Raw genomic sequence first — 27945 nt, forward strand, 5'->3', positions numbered from 1 at the left:
GGGTAAGAAGCCCGGAAACTTCTCCGGTAAGAGACATACTTAGATTAACAATTATGGGGTGATTACTTAAGTCAGAGCTAGCTAGTAAGAAACAAGCAAGGCCAACAGCTTCATAATTAATATAGCCTCCTGTGTGTTTATTTGGGACTGATGCAGCTCTAGAACCAGGCGGGCAGGAAGGCTTCTCTCAAGGAAAAGGCTTCCCTTTACAAATGGTGTCAGAGCGGGATTGAATTTCCACGTAGAATGACAAAAGCTTTAAAGGAATTTTAGAAACAGAAGAATGGAGAGAAGCACAGATTTTGGATAGCACCATTTTCTCAGGTGTGCTCTGTTTTGCTAGCGACAAGCCGAGATTCACGCGCGGCTTGCTTACCGGAGTCTTCCTGACTCGGCATAAAAAAAAAAAAAGCAAGGTTGTTTTAAGAGACTCTGCTAACAATTAAAAGGCGTGTATGTACAGCTGGAAGTGGCAGTGACCACATCTCCAAGCCAGCAGCTGGAGTCATGCTTATGACCGCCATCTTGGAAAAAAACGTCAGTTTAAAACAGCCGCGGTTTTACAGTTAAGACACGTGGCCAGAAAAACATAAAGATTTACAGTAAAGTCAGACTTCGATGAAGAAAAATCTCTAAAGGTTTACAGTGTGTTTAAAAATATACGTAAGATTGAGAGAGAAAGAAGCAGCCCAGCTGTGGTGGCACACGCAAATAGGATTTGCTGCAGAGGCAGAGGCAGGCAGATTTCCAAAGAGAAACCCTGTCTCAAAGAAAAATAAATAAAAGTAAAAAAAATAGAGTAATAATAGATAAATAAATAAGCCACGTGAAGATGGAAAATACACAGAGAGTCTGGATACTGTATGCTATTGTGTTTTTCAGTTTTTTCATTGCTAAGGAAGGAACAACTGCTAAAGTACACTTGATTATAAATGCTGCTGAATTAATTCAACTTAGACCTTTTGAAAATGCCTTCACTTCAAAATTTAAGTATAAGGATATGTTACTTGGGAAAGGAGTTTTCATTTATGTTTCTACAGAAAATGAAAAGCTGAGGATTCCTTCCAGGCTTCTGTGGTTTGATAAACCAAGACTCCCGGAAGCAGTGGGCCAGATGTTTCAACAATTGAGACAGCTAAGATGATGGAGCTTTACAGACCACAAAAATAAGGACTTACACAGGTTTCTGAGTTTTGTCATTATCCCCATGGTATGAACAGCGCCCCCTTCCAGCACAAAGCAGTTTGGAATGAGTGACGTCCTAATTCCCATCTTGTTTATAAATCTTTGTTTTCATTTAAATGGGGTTGTTTATAATTGGCTAATGATCACAGCCAATCTCTTTTTAATGGTAAAAAGGGGACTTATGGTATGGGTATGGTTTTTCATTTATTGATACAAATTCAAGGTCAATTTTGTGATGTGTATATTTCTCCTCTTGATTAAGTATTGTGCTTATACTGATCTTTTAAACGTAATGCATAATTGAATATAGACTATAGATAGTTACTTATAATAGAATTTATAGTTAGGTAAATTAGGTTTTCTAGATATACAAAAATATATTTGAGATAGATAGATAAACAGTCTTAAACCTCTCAAAGACCTTCAAAAAATGGCATTTAAAATGGTTTAGGGTTTTTCTTGACAATGAGAAATGTCTGCTCCTGGCAGCACCAATTATGTCTGAGAGGAAGATGGGCATCGAAGAAACTCGTTATGGAGTTTGCTTTCAACATGGCAAGATTAACCATTTGGGCAAGAAACTGCTCTTGCCTAGACTGTTTGACTGTTGCTGTATAAACTGGACATGCAGGACCCACAGGAACATGACTGCTGAACTCAGTCTTACAGGATTCCTGCTTCATGAAAGAATCTACAAGACTTTCTGCAGGACAAAGAAAAATGACTGACAGACTGCCAACGCAGATGGACAGTTTGAAATTTCCTGCTTTGCTGAGAAGTGTTCCAGACACATTGTGGCCTATGGGCTGAAGATGGATGCCCCAACATTACAGAGGAACTTCGGGTGACTGGCCAGGCAGTAAGATGTCTCTGTCAATCCTAGTGTTTATATATTATCCTTCTGTGGTCTTTGATGGAGTTGAAGACAGATAGTTATAATTATAGTTTTCCTTAGTTATGATAAGAGATAAGCTACATATAGGACTTTGGACTCACAAGAATGAGATAGATGATATTTTCTTTAAATCTTGCTAAATGCTGATAGACAAAATATTGTAACTGTGTTCTTGCTTGATTGCTGTTTTGTTGTATATAATTTTACTATGTTAAAGTTAAGACCTTTCTTTTTGTTTAGACAGAAAAGAGGAGATGTTGGGGAAATCCCATGTATATGTCAATAAAGCACTGCTGGCCAATAGGAATCTAGATAGGTGGAACTAGGAGTCCAGGAGGACTGTGGAAAGGAGAAACACAGAGAGTCGAGATGTAACGCCATGGGGTAGGAAGCCCGGAAACTTCTCCGGTAAGAGACATACTTAGATTAACAATTACAGGGTAGCCGGGCAGTGGTGGCGCATGCCTTTAATCCCAGCACTCGGGAGGCAGAGGCAGGCGGATCTCTGTGAGTTCGAGGCCAGGCTGGACCGACAGCCTCCAAAACAATACAGAGAAACCTTGTCTCGAAAAAACCAAAAAAAAAAAAAAAAAAAAAACCAATTACGGGATAATTACTTAAGTCAGAGCTAGCTAGTAAGAAACAAGCAAGGCCAACAGCTTCATAATTAATATAGCCTCCTGTGTGTTTATTTGGGACTGATGCAGCTCTAGAACCAGGCTGGCGGGAAGGCTTCTCTCAAGGAAAAGGCTTCCCTTTACACGAATAGTGCAATAAAGATAAAGTATATAAAAATAATAGAAAAGAGCAATCATCAATATTGCAAAGTCAAATCTCACATTACCTTAATAAAATCACCTTTAACAAATAGCAAATAGAAACTCTTGAGAGAAATGCCATTTCCAATCATAGTATATACATTAATGTAATGCATCTTTAAGCTTTGATTCAATAAAGAAAACTATACATAAACAATATCATGTATAGATTTGTAGACAGAAGAATAAATAAATAAAATCAGCTCATGAATAAGTAATTACAACTGTTGTTAGAGTCTGAGCCCAGGATGTATAATATTTCATTTTACACAAATTGGATAATGCAGAAACAACTGCAATTTTAATTGTTAAAAGGAAGTTTTCCATTTTAAAGAATAGATCTCATAAAGACTAAAGTTGCTAACTAGCACAGCCAATTAAAAATACATATCTACACTTAGGGAACAGATACTTGTAGGAAGATAAAATATTAAAGTCTCTGAACAAAATTTATACTCTCATTGAAATAAGATATATATAGTAAATATCTATATATAAAGTGAAAATAAAAGAAAAACGTTACAGCAATCTGTCATCCTTGGCGTGCATGTGTTGAAAACTGCACTGTCCTCTTTACAGGTTGGGCCTTAGTCAGTATGAAATGCCTACTTGGATTTTGTTTTGTTTTTGTTTTTGTTTGGGTTTTTGCCTTTTGTTTTTTGGTTTTGTTTATTTGGTTTTGGTTTTTCAAGACAGGATTTCTCTGTGGCTTTGAAGGCTTTCCTGGAACTAGCTCTTATAGACCAGGTCAGTATTAAACTCACAGAGATCCACCTGCGTCTACCTCCCAAATGCTGGGATTAAAGGTATGCGCCACCACCACCTGGTGAAATGCCTACTTGGTTGGAGCCTTTTTTTCTCCATAATTTGACTCTAAGGAAACATCTATCTTGGACTGTGAAGAAGGTCAATGACTAGCATTCAGATTTCCTAGAAATGGGCCTGGGCTATATAAATGATATATCTGACATTGTTGAGTCAACATCTGTTTATAGCCACATAGAGTTCTATCTATATCTTGCACCATACACAAAATGAATAGATGAATGTTGGATGACTAAAGCCCAATATGTCAAAAACTTGAATGGTCCTAAGTTAAAACACAAAAGAATACACTCTGTGGCCTCAAGGAAAGGTGAGACTATAACGCAGTGAAATGTCCAGTGTGGACCATCATCCACTAAAAGCTGGGACACAGTGGGATGGAGTTCAGAATCTTCACAGCAACAAGAATTAGCCTTTGGTGTCAGGATTTGGGGGAATTAAGTTGGGCCCAAGGAAGTGAAAGAGAGATTACACAGCAGTGGGAGTTGGAGTTGCATGGAAGTCTGCAATCTGAGAGGTGACTATGAACACAGGCTGAAGAGAATATCATATTTTGTGTGTGTGCTGTGCTAGTATATATAAAAGACATTAATCCTGGTGGTGTAGACATAACACAAAAATAATTGAGGGACTGAAAAGATGGTCACTGGGTAAAGTCTTTGCCATACAAAAAAGGGGTAGGATTTGCTCCAGAGGCAGAGGCAGGCAGATTTCCAGGGAAACACTCTCAGAGAAAAAGAAATAAAAGTAAAAGAAATAGAGTAATAATAATAGATAAAGAAACAAAAGGTCATGTAAAGATGGAAAATACACAGAGAGTCTGGATACTGTATGTTTTTTTTTTTTAGTTGTTCAGTTGCTAAAGAAGGAAGACCTGCTAAAGTGCACTTGATTATAAATGCTGCTAAAGTAATCCAGCTTATATACTTTCAAAATGCTTTGAGTTCTAAATTTAAATATAAGGACAGGTTGTTTATGTTTCCACAGAAAATGGAAGACTTCCAGGCTTCTGTGGATTGATGAAGCAAGACATCCTGAAGCAATGTCCTGGGCAATCCCGCATCTCAAACAGATGGGACAATACAACCATACAGTCCACAGAAACAAGGACTTAGCCAGGTTTCTGAGTTTTGTCATGATCCCCATTGTATGGACAGTGCCCCATATCAGCAGGAAGCAGTTTGGAATGAGCAACATCCAAATTCCCAAATATTGTTTATAAATCTTCATTTTCATTTGAATGGGGTTGCTTATAATTGTTTAATGATAAAAAAATATCTCTTTAAAGGTAAAAGGGGATTATGGTATGGAAATGAATACTTTGTATTGGTATGGTTTTTCATTTATTGATACAAATTCAAGGTCAATTTTGTGATATGTATATTTCTCATCTTTTTTAAGTATTGTGTTTATACAGATCCTTTAAAACATAATGCATAATTAAATACAGATTATAGACAGTTACTTATAATAGTCAGAATTTATAGTTAGGTTAGTTAGGTTTCCTAGATATAGAGATATATTTGAGAAAATGGCATTTAAAATGGTTTAGGGTTTTTCTTGACAATGCGAAATGTCTGCTCCTGGCACACCAATTACATCTGAGAGGAAGATGGGCATCAAAGAAACTTGTTATGGAGTTTGCTTTCAACATGGCAAGATTAGCCATTTGGGCAAAAAAGTATTCTTGTCTTGACTGCTTGACTGTTGCTGTATAAACTGGACATGCATGACCCACAGGAAAGTGACTGCTGAATTCAAACAGTCCTACAGGGTTCCTGCTTCATGGAAGAGTCTGCCAGAATTTCCGCAGAACACAGAAAATGACTGACAGACTGCCATTCCAGATGGAAAGCTCGAGATTTCCTGCTTTGCTGAGAAGTCTTCCAGACACACTGTGGCCTATGGGCTTAAGATGAATGCCCCAACATTACAGAGAAACTGCAGGTGACTGTCCAGGTAACAAGGTGTCTCTGTCAATTCTAGTGTTTATATATTATCCTTCTGTGGTCTTCGATGGAGTTGAAGACAAATGGTTGTAATTATAGTTTCCCTTAGTTATGATAAAAGATAAGCTACACATAAGACTCTAGACTGATACAGATAGGATAGATAATAAAAATATTTTCTTTAAATCTTACTAAATTTTATGGGCAAAATATTGTAACTATAGTTCTCACTTGATAACTTGTTCTGTTATTTGACTATGTTAAAACCCTTCTTCTTATTTAGACAGAAAAGAGGAGATGATGGGTGAGTCCTGTGTATATGTCAATAAAGCACTGTTGGCCAATAGGGAAGTAAGATAGGTGCGACTAGGAGTCTAGGAGGGTTCCGGGAAATGTAGTGAACTGAACCGTCGCCATGTGATTCCCAGGAAAAGGGGATGCACGTCTGCATTCTCAGAAAGATATATTAGTTATTATGGGTCAATAATTAAGTCAGAGCTAGCCAATGAGAAACAATAACAAATGGCCAAGAGCTTCATAATTAATATAGTGTCCTGTGTGTTATTTGGGGGCTGAAACTGTAGCAGGGCCCAGGAGGCTGGCAGAAAAACTACACTACATGTTACACATGACTTTAGAGATTTAAACAATCTCCTGTTAATATGCAAAGGGTATATAGCTGAATATATACATTAGTCAGTTATATAAACAAAAAATTCACAGGAAGGGACATCAAAGTTGCCCCACCTAATTGTTGATCAGGAGAATAAGAAACAAAAGAAAGAAAAAATAATCATAATAATTAGTCTAGAAAAATAATCCAAATTTAACAACTCAGATACAGAAAGACAAATAACTGGTAATAGCTATTATGGAAAACCATTTCATACTCTATAAAACTGAAAATCTACATATCTCTAACCTGTTTCATGCCCCGTCTAGCCTTGTTAACTAGGGGAAGTCTGGTGCAGTTTGAGAAGACAAAAACAGAAATGATAGCATTTCTGATAATATGAAGCACTGTAGGAAACACATTATAGTGAGTCAATAGGGTAAATTACCACTAAGTTATTTGGAATATTTGTAATTGAAAATAAGGAGCTGAAGTTATATTATTTGGAATAGTAGTCATTTAAAATAAGGAGCTGAACTTATATATTACTATCAAAATCATGAAACTCTATCAAAGTGCACATACACACGTATAAACACATGTGTGTATACATTTCCTATTGTGTATTTAAGTTAATTTACAGTTCAGTAAAAGAGTTCATATTCTCAATATAAAAATTAGTAAGTAGAGAAAAATGTATATTTGTATAATTGATTATTTCTGTTTTAAATGACCCAGAATCTAGTGTTGATGCAACTTTAGTAGAACTAGAAATAAAGGCTGATAATCAAAAGAGTCTGTGTTTATAAGTAATATAATATCCATTTTATGATATAAAAGTGATATAAATTTAAATATAAATAGCTACTTACTCATGTCTTGTTCCTAGAGTTTCATTTTAAATTCTGTTTCTAGGGATGTCTGTTTGAATTTCCCAGTGTTGAATACTACATTTCAATAGACAGGAGTGTGGTGGTTGGATAAGAGGAGACTATGGGGACTTTTGATTAGGACTAAGTACATTTTTGCCTTATGATATGGCTACAAGCCTATGGGGGCCAGATAGTAGAATGTGGTGGTTTAAATAAGAATGGCCCTCATAGCCTCATGTGTTTGAACACTTAGTCATCAGGGAGTAGCACAACTTGAGACAGATTAGGAAGTATGACCTTGTTGGAGTAGCAGTGGTTTTCTTAGAGGAAGAATGCCACTGGAGGTGGGCTTTGAGGTTTCAAAGCAGTGCCCGTATCTCTTACCCCATGCTGCCTGTGGATCCAGATATAGAACTCTCAGCTCCTTCTCCAGCAGTATGTCTGCCAGCATGCTTCCATGCTCCCCGCCATGATGACAATGAACTAAACCTCTGAAACTGTAAGCGAGCCCCAGAGAAATGACTTTTCCTATAAGAGTTGCAGCGGTCATGTTGTCTCATCACAGCAACAGAACACTGACTAAGACGGTGAGCATGTGAGGGTATCCAACCATGGTGAACTGAGCGTTCTTTTCCCCAAACAAAAACCAAATCCATCTGTCATAATGTCTCATTCCCATATGTACAGAGACAGTGTCATGTGTACAGCAATGAGAATCATAAAAAGCTAAAGTCAAGTTACTATTACTATCTGGCTTTTAAAAGAAGGGGGACAGGATTATAGGAGCATACAGGTCAAGGATACCTCCCCCCAAAAAAACCTCATACAATCAACTTATCCTGGGAGCATAGGGACTTATACAGACTGCACTGACAACCAGGGAACTTGCATGGGACTGACCTAGGCATTCTGCATATATGTTACAGTTGTGTAGCTTGGTCCTCTGGTGAGACTCCTAACAATGGGAACAGGGTTGTCTTTAACTCTTTTGTGGCTTTTGGGCCCCTACTCCTTATACTTGGTCACTTTGCCCAAGTGTAATGCATGGGGAGGTGCTTAGTGTTACTGCAACTTGATATACCATGTTGTGTTGATATTCATGGGAGACCTGCCCTTTCTTAAACATAAACAGAGGAGTGGGTTGAGGGGTGGGAATAGAGCAGGGGAGGAGAAGAGGAGAGAGGGAGGGGAAACTATGGGAAGGATGTAAAATAAATAAGTAAATAAATTTATTTTTTAAAAAAGAAATATCAGTCTTATTGATTGTAAAAATTTTTAATTATTTTTCTACTTTTAATTAGAAAAACCTAAGATAAAAGAGAAGATAAATCTTAAGCAGTGGCATAAAATAAGTAAGTCGTCCAATAAAGCTGCCACAGTTGCTGATGTCTCATAGCCCCAGTGATACTCTCCCTAATGACAACCATGATTACATAACAACCATCATGACTACATAGCATCTTCCATGACTGCACAACATCCTTATGATTGTTCAACATATTCCATGACTGCACAACATCCTTATGACTGCATAATATCCGCCATGACTACACAGCCTTCTTATGATTGTACAACATCATCCATGACTACACAACATCCTCCATGACCATACAACATTCAAATGATTGTACAAGCTCATCTGTGACTGTATAACATCCTCCATGATAGCACAAAGTGCCCTATGACCACACAGCATCCTCCATGACCACATAACACACAACATCCTCGATGACCGCACAACATCCTGCATGACACCACACCCTCCTCTGTGACTATAGCAAATTCTCCTTTCAGTTGCCTTTCTGAAGGACTGGTAAAAGAAGACCTTTTGAGCACTAATTGCTGTGTGTGCAAAATATATCTCTAACTTGGTTTGCTTGCCCCAGATTCTCTTTCATTGTTATGAGAATAGTCTGATTTTTATCTACTAAATTCATTTTTTTCTAAATATTTCTGGTTTCCCTACCCAAAACCCGAGAGGTTTAGGGGAGAAAACTTCCTGCCTTCCTGCCTGCTGTTGTTGCTCTTGTACTTGCCTCACCCCATCATTCTCAGAGTCTCTCTCTCTCTCTCTCTCTCTCTCTCTGTCAGAACCAGGATCAACATTTCCATGTCTTTCTCCCATTTGTTTGCATTCGTCTTTTCTTAGTGTAACGATGTTCAATGTTTTGTGTGTGTGTGTGTGTCTTTCTCTTCCTTCAGAAAAGAGCAGGCCTCCCAGAGCAAGTGAAAGGATGGGGACACCAACCCAGCCTCAAAACCTTGACCTACACTTATTCCTGCCTGCAGAGTGTCCTAGAACCGTAGTCTAGAAGACATAGCACTCTTAGGACGTAGGACCCAGATGACATGAGCTAGGTCTGACCTGAAAGCATTTTCCTTGTTCAGCTTCCATGGTTCCAGAAAATGGTAGGCAAGCGGACACAGGGGGAAGCAGTCGAACAATCCTACACATCTGCTACACCTATGAGCCATGACAATCCTACACATCTGCTCCACCTATGAGCCATGACAATCCTACACATCTGCTCCACCTATGAGCCATGACAATCCTACACATCTGCTCCACCTATGAGCCATGACAATCCTACACATCTGCTACACCTATGAGCCATGACAATCCTACACATCTGCTCCACCTATGAGCCATGGCAATCGCCAGCAAAGCTAACTATGCATTAGGGGCAAAAGTGGCAAGAAACAGCCTTGAGCTAGACTCGAGGCCCATGCAACTGGAGGGCATCAAGCCTGGTGCTGGGAAAAAGCCAGGGATAGTGAGGTCGTAACTTCAGGAAAGAACTGACTACTACCTCCACTTTAGTACGAACAGAATAATTCCTTACATTCTAAAGCTTATCCTTATGCATATACATAAGTGTAACTACCACCCCATCAAAGATACCTCTCTCCCAGCAAATAGCAACCATCCACAGAAAACCACAACTGGACACAATGAAGAGATCAGTAGGTCACAGGGAGCCCAGCCTCAACTGACGCATCTACATCATAGCCTCTGCATACATGATTGAGTGAATACCTGATATGGGAGTGCAATATAAGAGCCACGATACGAGAAAGTCTGCTGTGAAACTGTCTCTTCTTTAAACGGCTGAGTAAACAGGTCTGGAACAATGGACACGTTAACACAGAAAGAGGGAAACGTCATGAGTTCCCACCTTTAGACCATAAACTATTTCATTTACATAATTTTATTCATAATGCCATGTGCTGCGCTGTTGATATACAGACATGCTTATTCATATTGTGCTCAGTACATAATGCCCACTGTACTTAGAAATCTCAAAGATACTGACCTGGAAACCTCCTTCTGAGAACGACCTCTCACAGGAGCTGAAGGTGCTGTGCAAGCTAACAAGGGAGAAACAATCACAGTCCAACCCAGCTGTGCTTCAACAGTAACTGGCTTGGAAGATATCCTCAATGGTGCAATATTGGCAGTTTTATCTTGGCAGCAACCAACCACAATCTGATTGTGTATGAGGCCCACTCGAGGTGAGGGAATTCATGCCTGTACTGTAATCCTAGGCAACCACCCATGACTGGAAATGTCACAGATCCTAGAAGGGATCTGCTTGGAATCTAAAAACAATATAATTTCTAACTGTATCCTAAATACTTATTCTTATGCTCATAGAGTAGCTGCCACCCTGCATCAGAAACGCTTTTGTTTTGTTTTGGTGTTTTTTTTTTAACAGGCAGAGTCTGGTAAAGATCCATAATGCAAAACTGCAAAGAACGAGTGACTATTGGGTGTCCAACCCCAACTAAGAAATCTACAACACAACTCCTACACCTAGAGCACAGAGAATATCCCTGAAAGGGGGCTGAAAATATTGTAAGAGTCAGAGGACCAGAACATCTGCTGAGAGATAGACTTCTAGAGATGACAAGGAAGTGGCACCAACGAATTTTCAAAAATATGGCAGTCTAAACAAAACCCTTATAATGATAACATCAGATGTCACACCAAGGTGGGTGGGGGAAATTTCACAAGGTTCCAATCCTTGGTGAAAAAAAAAGGCAATAAATGGCTATTGTGAGAAAGAGAGTCAGTCTTCTCCATGGACAGTCCCTCTGATAGGCTATCTAATCCCATGTAATGAGCCCTAAAAAAAGATGAATGCATCAGCAATGCTAAACGAACTTGTGTGTGTGTGTGTGTGTGTGTGTGTGTATGTGTGTGTGTGTGTGTGTGTGTGTGTGTGTATCTGATAGTGAATGGTGGGGTTATAAGGGAGATTTAATTTAGAGGAGGAAGATGAAGGGGTAGAGATTATGTAAACCAGCACTCATGTATGACGTCCTAAGAAGATTAAAATATAAATCAACTGAGTATGGTGGCATACACCTTCAATCCCAGCACTCTTAAGGCAGAGGCAAGAGGATCTCCATGAGTCTGAGGTTAGCCTGGTCTAAGTAGTGAGTTCCAGAACAGACAGGTCTACATAGAAAGACCCCATCTCAAAAAATAAAATATAATCAATCAATTAATTAATTTAATAAAAGAAAATAAATGTAATGCATACATATGACATACAAATGGTATGAATATATTTATTTATCTATTTATTGTATTGAGAGAAAAAAATAAAAAAACTGATGAGATTCAGACTCTAATCCCGAACTCTACGAGTTTGGACAAATTATGTAAACTTCTAAACTTTGTTTTACTTCCATACAAACTTAACATTCACATTTAATAAATTAAATTAAAGAAAGAAAATGAAAAAAGGTATAACTAGAGACAAATACAACTATTAGTCAAATGTAAGTGTTTATCACGGAGATAGAAATGAAATGCTAAACCTTTCATTTGCATTTAGAAAATAAGTGCTCATTAGTTGAAAATATGCTGTCTTTCATATCACATACTCTGGTAGATATCTGTGTGTTTGTCTTTATCTTTGATGAAGTGTGTCTCCAAGGCAGGAACTGTCTGTGAAATTATTCAGAGCTTGGCACATGTTTATGAGACATGCTTATCTCCCAACTCCCCACAAATCACTGGCTACTGCTTATGTACAGCTCTAAAAACTCAGATTTATTTCTTCTTCCTTACATTTGTTTTTTTTTCTAGCTTTTCCTAAAATAACTCTCACCCTGGATCAGATTATTTCTCCCTGATCAGGATATTTGTCTTTTGGGTTTTTTCCCCCATGTATGCTGTCAATATAGGTCTCATCTTTGTCAACAACTATTGCACACACTGATAGTGAGATAATGTGGTGTTCTTCTCCTATCGGGAGAAAGGTTTTGAACAAAACTGGGCTTCTTATTTTCTTAGAGTGTTTCCAAGCTTTGATAAGCAGGTATTTGCTATAACTCTACATAAATATTATTATTTCAACACAGTCACCCCTAATAGCCAGAGATACAATTACCCACCTCTAAATTACTTCAGGCTCTAGATATCTCACTGAAAAATAAAGAAATGCTTCCATGATCCCAAGGCATCGATGAGCTGCCCAATTATGGAAAGTAGTATCCCCTAGTTTCAAGTTTGTTTCTTTTAACTGAAGAGTTTACCATGCTCTGCCTTCAGGAGTAAGGCAGCTTGTAAAACCTGATCCTGCAAATCTCTGAAACTAGTTCCAATCCATAACCTTGTAGAGTCAGAAAGTCACAGAGCAGTCTGGAGACAGAACTTAGTGTTGCCACACATCCTGCACCAGGTACATAGAAAAGTAATCTCATTGAACTTTGGACAAGGTTGTTTAGCTGTATGAAACAGTCTTTCATAACATGTGACTCTTGTCTTTCTCTTATGTTCCCTCAAATCTTTCTCCCTGCTCTGGCTAGGGACTGTCTTGTTCAGAGACAGAAGACACCCATTCTCAATCAAAGAATTGTTTGTCTGATCCTCGCATGACTACTCACCAATAAAAAGCGGGGGGGGGGGTGCTGTTTGTTTTGTTCCTGTTTTGTGTTCTATTATCTGAGAGGCATCCTATGATCCTTAATCTAGTAAAAACAAACAGCAAAACAAAGAATGCATCTACAGATGAGCTAGTGCTTGATAAGGCCACAGAACAGCAGTGAAATGTTAAATCAGAAAATACTAGATTTTATCTCTTATCTTTAACCAACTGTATGAAATTCTGCAAATTCCTGAATGTTTAGAAGCTTGAGTTGACTCCTAGATAAATAGGCATTACACCACTTGGGAGCCAACTTCATGACTGTGGCAAGGATTAAATGTAATTAATGAAGTCCGATGCTTGACTAATTCATCAATGACATCATCAGCACCAGAACATACATTCCTGGATAAAATAAAACAGCTCTTACAAAGAACTCTTTTATTTTAACTCAAACAAGTTTAAAAAAAAGAAACCTTGATGCTCTAATCATCATTAGTTATTTATTGTATTCATCTTTTTTTTTTAGTTGAAATGTTGTAAGACTCACAAAAATACACTGGCAATACAAGCATCTACACTATTAAATAGTCAACTTTAAATAGAGGAACTCTTCTGTTTTCAACCTATTTAAAGGGAGAAAGAAGAGATGCCTAGTGAGAAACTCCTTGGTCACTCATTACTATACAACAGGATGAGCCTACCTTTTGTTGGAGACTTTAAAAGATTATCTTTGTTACTTCAGGAAGCCTCATAGGACTTATTTGATTATCAAAAGTCTTGGTGCTGTTAGATAGATAAATTAGACTGATGGACGATAGATAAATAGATAGATGACAGATAGATAAAGAGATACCTGTGTATGTTTCAAATGTAAAATACAGAAACAATTTTTCAAGCATACATGTAATATAGAATACATAGTCTGTTTTAGTCTTAATTTTCTTGCTAGCTACAATAGTTTTGTAAAGTCAATTTCTGTCAATAGATTTATCTCTTTGATATTCTCATTCTTCAAATGCTTGCCTTTCAACAAGCACAGTGCTGAAAGATAAAAATAAAGTCTACATTTAAATCATATTGCAAAGAAAAACCAAATTCTGCAATTTCAGTAATGATCATTTCCATCACAAACACTACAGCCAGAAGCCTGATTGCCATGTAATTCTCAGAGACTTCATTTCTGGACACTTGGTGCAGGAGCCCCGTTAAGAAGGAGGTAATTGAGACAGAAAACATGAGGAAGCCAATATCACCAGTGTCTAGAATCATAAACTCATTCTAAAAGGTGTAGACTGAACCTGTTTCCTAATGTTCTCATATTCCTAGCTTTTTTGGAGTCACATATAGCTCCCCTGAGTAGCCCAGTCAGTGGTGTTTTTTCACCAGGGACTCTCAGTGTACAATAAAGGAGGCACAGTAATCACCGATGTGCAGATGCTGCCTCCCTAGAATCACAGATAATGCATGTGTTCTAGTGTCCCTCCATGCTTCTTCCTAGAAGCCTCAAGGAAAGCTTATTTGTTAGGTTTCCGTTGGTGTGACAAATGCCAAAAGCAACTTGGGGGGGGCGAGGCTTAAATTGCTTACAGGTACAGTATGCCATTGAGGGATGCCAGGGAGTGAACTCAGGCAGAAACTTATGCAAAGATCATGGAGGGAGTCTTCTTGCTGGCTTGCTCCCCATGGCTTGCTCAGAGTTCTTTCTTTTGCAGTCCAGAATCACTCTCCCAGGGGTGGCAGTGCCCACAGTCAGTTGGGTTCTACCACATTAATCATTTATCAAGAAAACGCTCTCACAGACTTGCCTAGAGGCCAGTCCAATAGGCATTTTTCTCAACTGAGATTCCATCTTTCCTGATGGCCCTGGATTGTGTCAAATAGACAAAACCAAACCAATACAGAGATCAAAGCACCCCCTTCTTCAGAGGGGTGAGTCCAGGAGGTTCAGACACTTTGCCTTTCTTCTTTCTTTTGCAAAGTTGGTGAGAATAGAGTCATAATAAGCTGTTGAGAGGAACACTTCCTCTTACAGAGATGTAATCCTACCATAATAAACAATGTTGCAAGAATAAAATAAACTAGGAGTACAACAACAGATTAGTTACACAAGAAACAAACGTGCATAGCTTCTGCATTTTGGTTTGAATAAAAAAAAATAGCTCCCCGTAGGCTCATTCATTTGAATGTTTGGTTCTCTCAATTAATGGAACTGTTTGGGGAGCATTAGGAGGTGTGGTCTTGTTGGAGAAGGGAAGAAGTATGTCGCTGGGTATGGGCTTTGAGATCTCAAAAGCCCATCCCACACACCTCTCTCTCTCTCTCTCTCTCTCTCTCTCTCTCTCTCTCTCTCTCTCTCTCTCTCTCTCTCTCTCTCTCTCTCTCACTCTCTCTCTCTCTCTCTCTGTGTGTGTGTGTGTGTCTGTCTGTCTGTCTGTCTGTCTCTGTCTCTGTCTCTGTCTCGGTCTCTCTCTACTGCAACCTGCAGATCACGTGAGTCTTCAGCTAATGGTCCAGTTTTCTGCCTGCCTGCCACCATGCTCCCTGCCATGATGATCATCAACACTGTGAAACTGTAAACAAGCCCCTAATTAAATGCTTTCTTTTAAAAATTGCCGTGGTCATGGTGTCTTCTCATACCAGTAGAACAGTAACTAAGACACCGTCTATAACAATAGTTAGCTAGAACTTTAAAAAGCTTAGACTGGGAAGCACAATATAAAATGGAGAAAAGTCACCACAAAAAAAGCATTGTGCTAAATAACTGCATTTTCATGCTAAGCAAATCTTTTTAAGCACTGACTCTATATGTGCTCTTTCCATTTTAAGAAAAAATTAAATGCATTAAACATGAAAATTCAAATTCATAAGCTATACAAATTAGGGGGGGAAACTCTGTTTGCTTTAGTCATTATTCCTACCTTAGCAAAAGGTTTTATTAGTAAGTTACAGTAGTAGTTGGTTTAAAAATTAATCACTGAATGGAATAACAGAAACTATTAAAAGCCAGTTCAAATTTAAAGTCGGTATAAATAAAGATGAAGCATCCCAAATTATAACTAAGCAACTCAATTTAGAAAATTCGATTTACAAAAATTTGATTTGCATGCAAGTTCCTTTCTACAAACAAAGTCCCAGCAATGGAATCCTGTGGTGGTTTTCCTGGTCTCTGGGTTACAGTTTCCAGGTAGCCATATCAGAGAGGGCACCGTTACAGCTTCCCTGGGTTACAGTTTCCAGGTAGCCATATCAGAGAGGGCACCGTTACAGCTTCCCTGGGTTACAGTTTCCAGGTAGCCATATCAGAGAGGGCACCGTTACAGCTTCCCTGGGTTACAGTTTCCAGGTAGCCATATCAGAGAGGGCACCGTTACAGCTTCCCTGGGTTACAGTTTCCAGGTAGCCATATCAGAGAGGGCACCGTTACAGCTTCCCCAACAGGTGATGCCTAGGAAGCAATGTCTGGCTTGATGAGAATACACTGTAATCTCAAAAAATTGTCATTCAAGATAGATACAATTTTTCCCTTCTGAAGTTTGCTTATAGAACATATGAAATTATATGAATACCATGATGGTAGTGCAGGTTTAGAAATTACTGACAGTATATATGAGAGCAATTTCTCATTCAGTACAAATAGGGAGGACTCTGATGTGTCACTGCATGAAAAATGACTCAAAAATGTAGTGACTTAAATCTTTATGCTTGTTATGGACTCCATAAGTCAGAAAACAGATGATGCGCAACCGTGAGGCATTTGCTATTGCAGGTGGATTGGCTGGGGTGTCGTGTATAATGACAGGAAGAAGGAGACTGCTAATGAAACATGCAGCACGGCTTTGCCTAGATTCATGGTTCCTTGGTAAGGACAGCGCCAACTCTGGTGCACACGAAGCATGGGTTTCAGGTGAAGCCTGGACCTCAGATGCAAACATTTCAAGTGGTAAACACCGAAGCTGCAGGATTTTTAAATCACAGACTCAAAAGTTCCATAGAGCCATTTCTTTTATGCATCATTGTTCAAAGCAAGTCTAACACCTGCCAGATTCAAGAATGCAGAGAAGGATGAGGATGTGGTGAAACAGCGTACGAGACAGACGATTATAGAGGAAGGCAACACACTATAAAGGAAAACACATGGATTTCTTAGGGCAAGAAAAACCATGTGGTACACTGACTGAAACTCAGGATGCAGTTATACCTGATACCAGATATCACTGGAGGCAAAGACAAGCCCGTTTAAGATTTGCACTCACCTGGCGGAACTGCTCCAGGTCAATTTTGTTACCCACCAGCACAAGGGGGATTTCATAGGTGTGACGGACCTGGAAAATCAGCTCCTTGAACTTGGCGGCCTCCTGGAATGACTGGCGGTCAGTGACAGAGTAGCAGATGATGAAACCCTCACCCCCACGCATGTACTGCTCCCGCATGGCCGTGAACTCTGCCTGAGGGAGAGAAGAGTAATAGGTAGGTTTTAGTGGGGGAGAGTGAATAAGAAATGTAATGCACTCTTGTGAAATATGAGTATTTTAAACTATTGAGAGTGTTGGTTTTTAATCATAGGTTAGATTTAAGAGCTCCTGGACAGATACGGCAAATAGCGAGTTATTAATGTAAGATTTATTTTTATATTTCAGTGCCCTCACTTCATAAATGAACCAATTTGCATATTGTAAATGTTATGTCTTTGAGGTTATGTTAGATATTTCCTACTTTAATACTTAAGCATTTTCTTACAGCTTGTCTTTTGAAACTCTGTTTTTCCTAGAAACCATTGAAAAACATGTATGATCAAAGGAACCTGGCTTCGCTTTTCAAATGAAAACCCATTTTCAGGGGAAATCTGGGGCAAGTGCTCCAAAAGATCTAGTGAAATGAACTACTTTTCTATACAAGAAAAAATATGAACAGAGAGACTAGAGATATAGCCGAGATGGAGAGACTTGCCTAGCATACAGAAGGTCCTGAGTTTAATCCTCAATAGAGAAAGGAAGGAAGGAAGGAAGGAAGGAAGGAAGGAAGGAAGGAAGGAAGGAAGGAAGGAAGGAAAGAAGGAAAGAAGGAAAGAAGGAAAGAAGGAAAGAAGGAAGGAGAGAGAGGTGGGGAGGACATACTAAAGCTAGGATTGTGATTACCTTTGTCTTTCTGGGAAGGATTCAGCAAGGATAATACAGATGCATTCATGTGTTCCAGTGTTCTTAGGTTTGTCTCAGAAAAATATAGACTGAAGGGCATGGCTACTTGAAGACAGATTAATTTCTACACTCTGCTAGCTCCTTCATGTTCACTTTCTGCAGAAGAAGGGCAGGCTACCTTCCAGATGGTACCCACGTCCCTTCTGACTGACCCGGATGGTACCCACGTCCCTTCTGACTGACCCGGATGGTACCCACTTCCCTTCTGACTGATCCCTCTGTGTCAGCATTTCATGCCGCCTCCTGTCTACACTACAATTTCCCAACATCTAAAATCCTCACATTTAAACTGTAATCCACAAAGTTTCTTTAAGTCAAAAATGTGCTATTTGTTTATTTATTCTTAGTGTGATTCTACCGCTAAAATCACATGGAGAGATTAGGTAGATGCAATGGGTAACTTACAGATTGGGCTTGTCTACAAAACAAATAACACCGAAAACTAAGAATACACGAGAATATATTGTGATTTGAGCAATTTGTGCTACGAGTAACTGAAGAATTGGGACTAAAAGTAGACCAGAGAAACTAGGAAAAAGGAAATCTTAACCCAACACAATGAAAACAACAATTAGAATGTGTGCTCAAAGTACTTGCCCTAACAAATGTCAATTTAACTTAACATAACTTAAGAAAGGGAGATATTTCATTAAACTCTAAAAAATTAGAAAATAAGAGCATGTGCTTACAAGGGTAGACACACTGATAGAACTAAAATGACCTTGAGTTAACGAATGTCTTCAAAACATTTCCAACAAACATGGAGTGACTGCCAACCGTATCATAAGGCTAAACCAACAACTTCAGAGTTTTAAGAAGTGTAGAGAAGACAGAAGACAAATCTAGAGACAGACAGCTTACTACTATAGAAGCAATTAAAAATTTTCACCACTGACAACATTAAACTTTATAGACAACATATAACATATATCTACATTAAACATTTTACTTAGTATACCGAACAATAAACATTCTTACTTCAATCCCAAATTTCATGCTATAAGTATAACGCACTCACATGATACAACATAACTCCTAATTCTAAAACAAGAATAGACGATCAAATGTCTGTTATTCTATTTTATTCTTTTTTCATGCAATATATTCTGATTATTGTTTTCCCTTCCATAGATTGCCCTCAGCTTTCTTCCCATCCAAATCCACACCCTTATTTCTTCTTGTTAGAAAACAGTCATTTAAAAAATAATAAAACAAAATAAGATACAACAAAAACTTAAAATAGGATAAAACAGAATAAAAATAGCCAAAGAAAATCTCAAGAGATACATTCTGACTTTTATGGTTTTGAAGCTGAGTTCCACGCTTTAACCAGAAACACACATTTGCTAATAATCAAGTAGAAAACTACAGACCAAAATACTAACTCTCATTTCCTAAACATAAAATCAATCTTTTCAAATAAAAATGACAGAGTTATCAAAAAAACACAGTAGGTCCTTAAGAAAATAAACATAGATCCATTATAGCAGTTAAATAAAATTTAATAGTCCTGGTATACCATGCAGGTCACTCCATATTGAGAATCAAATATGCTGTGTACTCTTTTTCATGAAGGATTGTAGTTCCTTTCTTTCAGGCACCATGGTCTTTTTAAAGATACGTTTAAATTATTTGTATATGGGTGTCTATAAACGGAATGTGAATGCAGGTGCCCAGGAGGCATCAGATCTCTCTGGAGCTGGAGTTAGAGGTAGTAGTGAAGTCACCAATGCAGTAACTGGGAACCAAACTCCAGAACTCTGCAAGATCAGGAGGCGCTTTTAGCTTCTGGACCATCTCTCTAATCTTGCTGTCTTACAAAAGATGCTGTACTGCATATTCTTAAAGTCCCTTTTACTAAGACTCAGGTGTGTCTGAGAAGTAGAGTCCTCAAAGAAAACACTTCTCTGTTTTTTTAGAAATTGTGGTGATTTCACTGCCAAAGATATTGTATCAATAATGCTATCGTACGTAAAGGTGGCTGCCTCTTTTCCTCCTCTCCAATGCTACTTTACACTAACTTGTTTACTTTGGGATAAAAAGAACTCCGTTTCTTTGATCAGCTCATTATTTTTGAGTCATGTTAGTGATCTCCTAGTTGAATATTCATTCGTGTATTTGCTCTACTTATGCATGTCATTAGTAGAATGAAGGAGTTCGTGGGGATTTTTTATGTGTTTGTCATTTTCCCAACTAAGGATTACTTTATTTGTACTAGACACATGCCTTTCTATGGTATTTTCTATATTTAATGTAAAAAATACATTTGATTACATCAATAATAACTATAGCATAAAAATCTAGTAAATCTGACAAAGGAAGACAGGCAGTAGTATATGAAAGAAAAATTCACAAGTGGCAATATTTAAAGAATGAATGAAAGTCCAGCATATCTTAGAAATGAGATTAAAAGTCATATGTAAGCTATATTAAAATAGAGAGGAAGATAGTGGAGCATGCCTATAATTCCAGCATTCAGACACAAAGTCAAAACTGAGGAAATCTCAAGCTAGCCTGAGCTACATAGCGGGACTCTTATCAAAATTAAAACAACAGCAAAAATACACCAGTCTTTGCACCTGATTGTGTTCACGTTCATTCCTTGTCTTTGCAACCTGAAGGTATAATAGGGGGGTTACAATGACACGTCTTTCAGGCCTGAAACTCACTTAGATTATCTTTCAACACACAGTATTTCAGCTTCTCAACAGATTGTCCTCCTTTGTGAAAGACGGATTAGAATGTACTTAGCCTGCCCTATATGGATGAAGAAAGAGAACAACCATGAAAATGCTTTGATGAATTTTTTTAAATGCAATTCAGTTCAAGCCTACTATTATCTTCATTACAGACTTAACAGAACAGAAATCCTCACAGCAAGAGTAAGCACGAGATGCCTGTGTACTGCACTCATTGTGAATGTGGGAAGTATTCAAACACAGATTCCAGTCATAGACCTTTCACCAGTGAAGCAGACACAATGAAATGCTAACGGGGTGACTCTACACAGGTGGCTCTCTCTTTGTCATTCCCACAGAATCTGAGCACATGATTTTCTTAAACATTCTGGGGAGGCTGATAGAGCCAAGAATACTGAACACAAGCTCTGTAGCTATGTATCGTCTTAGTAATGTGATATATGAATCTCTTCACAGGGGAAAATGCTGTGTTTAACACGTTGCTTCCGTTCTCATTATCCCATGCATTAAAAATTCTGAAACATTCTGCTCTCGGTATTTTATCCGTTAATGTCAATAGCTTCCTGCTGTAAATGAAACTTGCTGGTTAATTATTCAAGAATATTACTAAATTCCATTCACTATCCACAAGCATCAAAGTACCTATGAAAACAGACTCTAGAAAATACCGTCTACATAAACAAGTCAGGAATCTTCAATGCTATTCTAAGTAAATATCACAGTTTGATCCTTTGCCATCAACATCTTTTCTTGAACTGAAATTATGTGGGGATTCTATGAGTTCTGAAAACAAATAATTCTGACAAGTATCACTGTGGTGGTTTGAGTGAAATGTCCCCATATGTCACAGGTATTTGAATACTTGGTCTTGGGTTGGTAGTTATTTGAGGAAGGTTAGGAGGTGTGGCCTGGTTGCAGAAGTGTGCCATTGAGGCCAACTTTGAGGTTTCAAAAGCTTTGCTCCACTTTAAGCTAATGCTCTCTGTCTCCTGTTCGTGGATGAAGACGTGCTCTCTCAGCTCCTGTTTCAGTACCATTCCTGCCTACCTGCTGCCATGCACCCCTACATTCATGATGGTGGACTCATCCTACTGGAACCATAATCCCCAAATAACTCTTACTGTAAGTTGCTTTGGACATGGTGTTTTATCCCAGCAACAGAATATAACTAATGCAGTCACACTCCAAGCTTTTGATAGGCAGAGTAAAGATTTGGAGGACTGTTAGGAAAAGTCATGGGCCATCTCCTTTCTGTGTTCACCTGGTAGACGTAGAAAATATCTCCGCCTCCTGTTTAGAAAGCAAACAACGTCTCATGCTACCAGGCTAACACTAGATGTAGCAGGCACAGACTATTGTTTATTCTCATCACAAAGATGCTGCCAGTCTTGGGAAAAGCACATACCCAGCCCACACATACATGCCACATTCACTCTTGATACACAAAGGCAAACAAGAAGTCACATATCCAACATTACACCTAGTGATTGAATATGGAAAAATAAAAACAATAGAAAAAATGACAACAGCAAAAAGTCTGCCTTATACATGTTTGAATTGTACAGTTGTATGAATGGAAAGAATTAAATGCACAAAGAATTCTAGAGATTCCAATAAAGGCAAGAACAGGATACCAATGAATAAAAAAAAAAAGATCTGGTAAAGAAATGAGATGTGATACGTTTCCTGAGATTTGTTATTCACACAATGATGCTTAACTTCCAAGCAACACTACTTTTAAAACTAATATATCATCACCTTAAATAGCACTCCATGGTTCTAACTAATCAATGTACAGTGGTAAAACATCCAGAGCCTACTCATCGAGGGACTAGACAGTTTCTGAAAGACACTAGACAGTTTTTGAAAGACACCAAAGGATTCACATGGTTGCTGCTTTGTGTGGATGTGGATGTTGGGAACATTGTTTGGTTTTTGTTGGGAGATAAAGACTCATTATGTATTCCTGACTAGACAAAGACTTACTATCTAGACCAGGGTGGCTTTGAACTCACAGAGCTCTGTGTAACTGTCCCTTTCAAGAGCTGAGCTCAGCCAGGCAATGGAGGTGTTCGCCTTTAATCCTAGCACTCACGAGGCAGAGGTAGGTGGATCTCTGTGAGTTCGAGGCCAGCCTGGTCTACAGAGCAAGTTCCAGGACAGCTAAGACTACACAGAGAAACCCTGTCTCAAAAAAAAAAAGCTGAGCTCACAGGAGTGCATCACCACACCCAGATGATTGCTGCTTTTCCTTTCATCTCTTTAAAAGAAAGACTAATAGAACTTAGTCATCATAAACCTATTATAACTTATGTGAACTGAAAACAGTAGAGAGTGAATCTTTAATTTCAATCTTATTCCTTATGTACATTAAATATGTCAATACAGATATAAATGTTGGCAGCATGGAATAAAATTGTACCTCAAATGAAAACACAATTGGAAATACTATCTGTTTTCCCCCAGAAAACTCCATGTATTTTCCTCTTTGTATATATTTTTAGAAATGCAATGTGTCATGTATGCTACCCTCACTCTGCTTACTTAGTCATCAAATATTTATTTAACACTTACACATGTCAGGCATCTAAGATTTAATATGGCTTAAAAGAATACATGTAACTGAAGAAAAATATTCATTGCGAAATACAGAATGTGTAGAAATTAGACATTAAAACCAGGATGTAGTGAGAAAACCAAATTAGACTAATACTTTGAACTTCCAGAATGCCAAAACTAAAGTCAAAGATGGTCAATTGCAAATTCCTCAGTCTTAGATTTGATGACATTGTCTTTCCTAGAGATGAAAAAAAAAAAAGGCAATTCCTTCAGGGCCAACACATCAGGGTCTGTAGTAGCAGATTTTCAAAGACATGGTCTGTTTCCTGTCCTCGTCATGCAAACAACTTTTCTGAACCACAAGACACTGAGGACAGCTTATCTAAGATAAGAGAAAAAATGGATGAAATAAAGTAGGATGCAATAATGGGGACAGGTGGTTGGAATCTTCTAGATTTTTGTGCTTGAAACTCCAGAAAGACTGTTGATCATAATGCTGAGGTTGAACACTGAGAATGTAAGGGCCCTAGAATTAGGCTATCATGAAGATAGGTCCTGAAAACTGTCTGTCTCAAATACAATTTGAAATAAATGTAGCTCACAATATAGGAACCACTCTACAAGTTACGGGAATTTGGGATAGCAAAAAGCCAGAACAAAAAGCCAGACATAGGGTCCTTCTGAGCAGTAGGACCCAGGCAACAGCACAAGCCCATAACACCAGTCACACTGTAATGAATCCGGCATGAAGTAACAGCTGGGCAGGCCGGTAAGAACTCCAGAGACCGTGCCTGGCATGTCTGACGTAGGCAGGAGCCCTAGTGGTTCTGCTGAGAGGTGAAATCACTTCTGAAGTTTCCAGGCCGGATGGGGGATGTCCTTCTGTATGCTGTGAATATATGTCTCTCTTATTGGCTGAGGAATAAAGCCATTTTAGATAATGGACAGGCAGCATGTAGCCAAGCAGGAAGCATAGGCAGGGCTTCCAGACTAGAAGGATGAGTGGAAGATGAACATGGAGAGTGAGTCATGAGGGAGACGTCATGTAGCTACCGGGAAGGTAAGACATCCAGGCATTCTCCAGTAAGCCAAGACCACATGGAGATACACAGATGAATAGAAACTGGTTAATAATTAAGAGAGAGCTAGCCAATAAGAAGCCTGAGCCATCAGCTAAACAATTTATAATTAATATAAGCCTCTGTGTGTTTGTTTGGGACTAAACGGCTGTGGGACCAGGGAGGACAGAAACTTCTGTCAACACTGGCCCTGAGAAGGGTCAAACAACTGCACAGCAATAAGTCTTTGAAGAATACTGAGGTGTGAGCCGGGCGTTGGTGGCACATGCCTTTAATCCCAGCACTTGGGAGGCGGAGGTAGGTGGATCTCTGTGAGTTCGAGGCCATCCTGGTCTACAAAGTAAGTTCCAGGAGAGCCTCCAAAACAATACAGAAAAACCCTGTCTCGAAAAAACAAAAAACAAACAAACAAAAAAAAAAAGAATACTGAGGTGTGGAGTTGGGGAAACTGAGGGCTGAGAGCAGAAATGGGACCATACACTTCAAATGGAAAGGGCGTGTTGTGATGGGAGGGGCATACTGTAGGCTCCTGTTTACTCAACGGACAGCATGTTCCTGATCCGTGAAACCGGGTCACTGAAAACCCGGAAAAGCAAGTTTCCAGTTTGATGTGACAGAAAAAACGTGAATTTGAGAGACATTATAGGAGCTGGGGAAGTGGCTGAGTTGATAAGCGTGATTTCAGATAATCCTGATGAGTCCCACCCCCAGGGCCCACAAGGTGGAAAGAGAACCAAGTCTCCCATAAGTCCTCTGACCTTCTACACACGTAATCCGGCATGTAGACACACAATGAACAAACAACAAAAATAAAGATTTCTAGGTGCTTTTGTTCATGCAACATGGCCTATATTCTGATCTCCATGTCAGATAACGAAAATAACCACATACAGAGTTACTGAATATGACCAAAATCCTCGAACTTTCAGGCAGATTGATGTCATCACCATGCTGGTATCTAGTAAGAAGAAGAGTGGTATTAGGTCATTAAGTTTGTCTCTGTACTTGGTAACTCTGTAGCTGAGAAACAGAACAGCAATGGCAGAAAATGTTAACTGGGAAGCTCAGAAGGCTCATCATATGCCACCTTGATGTGTGCTTGTTTGAGATTCCACTAGATATCTAAGGGACGCGGGTCACTGGAAATGCCACTTCTGTGAAAGATTAAAACCCATCAGAATCAGCCTCAGCTCCCATCTGCAGATGCATGGGTAAAGAAAACGCATATGTGCACAATGGTGTTTTCTTTAGCCATGAGCCAAATAAAATTATGTCTTTTGCAAGGAACTGGGTAGAACTGGAGATCACCGTGTTAAATGAAAGAAAGCCAAACCTGGAAAAACGTCTGGGAGATTTTCCCTCATATCCAGATCAACATCTAGTTAGAGAAGACATGAAGTCAGAAAAAGAAGGTGTTTTGCAATAGGAAGGAAATGGAAAGCGTGATGAGGACAGGTAATGCAGATAGCGAATGTGATCAAGGCAAACCATATGCACGTGAGGACATTCCGTGGCAAAAAATCCATATTATACACAATGCGAGAAAATGACCAAGTGAGCAGAATGGGGAGAAATGGTGCACTAAGAGCCATGGGTTGTTTTGATTGCATACGGGAACAAAAATTGAGATAAAAACTCAACTTGTCCACAGTCAGTTCTGAGGGACTACACTGTTTTTAGGGGGGGGAGTCTTCCCGATGAGAGTACATTTTGTCTGTTAGAAAAGAGATTTTATTGAAAATGATGCTGACAACTGTCTCCTGGCTTTGTTGCTTGTCCCTGTATAAGACTAAGTCTAGTTTAACTTTTAGGCAAACGAATACATCCATCATTGAAATCTTAACACTAATTAGAACCAGACAGAAAAGAGTCAGAGGGCAGTGGGGGAGAGCGATGGGAAAATGAAATGAATTAGCATGGAGTATAAGGATACAAATGTATAAAAATGCCATAATGAAAGCCAGCACTTTGTAAATCAATAAAAATCATAATTAAAAAAGAATATCTTAGGCCGGGCTGGACCAATAGCCTCTGAAACCATACAGAGAAACCCTGTCTCGTAAAAACCAAAAAAAAAAAAAAAGAATATCTTAAAGACCAGTTTAATGTTTCTTATTTTCAGTATTTGCCTTACTCAAAAACAAAAGTAAGTAGGAATCTCTCTACCTACGAGTGAATCAAATTTTCTTTGCCCTAGAATTTTGAGTGGTTTTTCTTCTCTTTGACGTGTACCTATTACCAAAGATTTAGAGGTTCACGACTGCCTTTGAGTGGCACTGAAACTTGTTTCAAATAGCAGTCAGTTGCCTGTCTATGTTAGATCAATCAGTAACTGCTTTCCCACCAATTAGAAACAACTTGAATCTGGCTTGGAAGGAACCGGCATCACAGCATCACATGGGAAAGGATCCCATGGGTGGATTCTACCACGGTCCAGTCAGCCAGCGAGATACTGAAAGCACCATCCAGTGAAAATGAAGAAAATGGGAAAGCCACAGGACAAATTTGGATTGCTAATTGATTTATAGTATATCATACTACTAATAAAGAGAATAAAATTGCATGAGCTCACACAAACACACAAAATTTCCAGTTGTACGGTAATTTACATTTTTGAAAGCTCATTGTGTGAAAATATGTAGTTCTTCCCTAGGGAAAAAATATCTCGTTTTGCCACGTTTATAATCATTTGTCTCCAAATAATCCTGAAATTTTAGAGTTGAATTAAGAAGCCAACACTCAATGTATACAAATGAGGAAAACCATGCTCAGATCCAGGAAATGTCTTCCGTTATACCAGAAGGACAACCGGCAACAGTTTCCTGACCATTGTCGAGTGTGGGACATGTTTCATTCTACTCCAATAATGTCTGGTAATGAAGGGCAGCCACCACAGTCTCAGGGTCACCCTCTTCCAGTCAATCCACCCGTGTGTGTGTGTGTGTGTGTGTGTGTGTGTGTGATTAATCGTCTTTAACTACTGCATTATTATGAAGTGATTCTGATTTCAAAGCACCAGTGATTATCCCTTTACTTTCACATCGACTTATCCTCATCTGCCTATGTTTAAGACCCAGTACAACATGATATCATGTGACATATCTTCTCCTATTGCCAATCAATCCTAAGCAAGCACACCCTGATGGGGTCAGTTCCCAAAGCTCCATTGTTAACCATTTCCTCTGGACCTCATTGAGGAGGTGAATGGCATCCTCCCTGTTTGAACTTTCCTCAGCTAAGTAAGAGTGTAGCGATTATGGAATGCCATATTTTCACTCTGCAACCAAGGAAATCCAAGTCTGGAAAAGTGGTGATGACATTTTATGATTTTGGCCTAGTCTGATAAATTCAGTTTCTTAACCCATGGACCTGTG

The 27945-nt window shown here is 38.8% G+C and overlaps 1 protein-coding gene across 5 annotated transcripts in view; it reads right to left on the bottom strand.

The window, feature by feature from the left end:
- Positions 1 to 27945, bottom strand: part of Rit2 (Ras like without CAAX 2) — a 354330-nt gene that overhangs the window by 151433 nt on the left and 174952 nt on the right. For all 5 annotated transcript variants that reach the window (XM_040757999.1, XM_040757998.1, XM_005065318.4 and 2 more), the window contains one exon: positions 17293 to 17484. In XM_040757999.1, the coding sequence (XP_040613933.1) occupies positions 17293 to 17484 (192 nt within the window). The remainder of the gene's footprint in view (positions 1 to 17292; positions 17485 to 27945) is intronic.

The sequence above is a fragment of the Mesocricetus auratus genome, unplaced genomic scaffold (assembly GCF_017639785.1).
Source record: "Mesocricetus auratus isolate SY011 unplaced genomic scaffold, BCM_Maur_2.0 Super-Scaffold_100015, whole genome shotgun sequence".
NCBI lineage: Eukaryota > Metazoa > Chordata > Mammalia > Rodentia > Cricetidae > Mesocricetus > Mesocricetus auratus.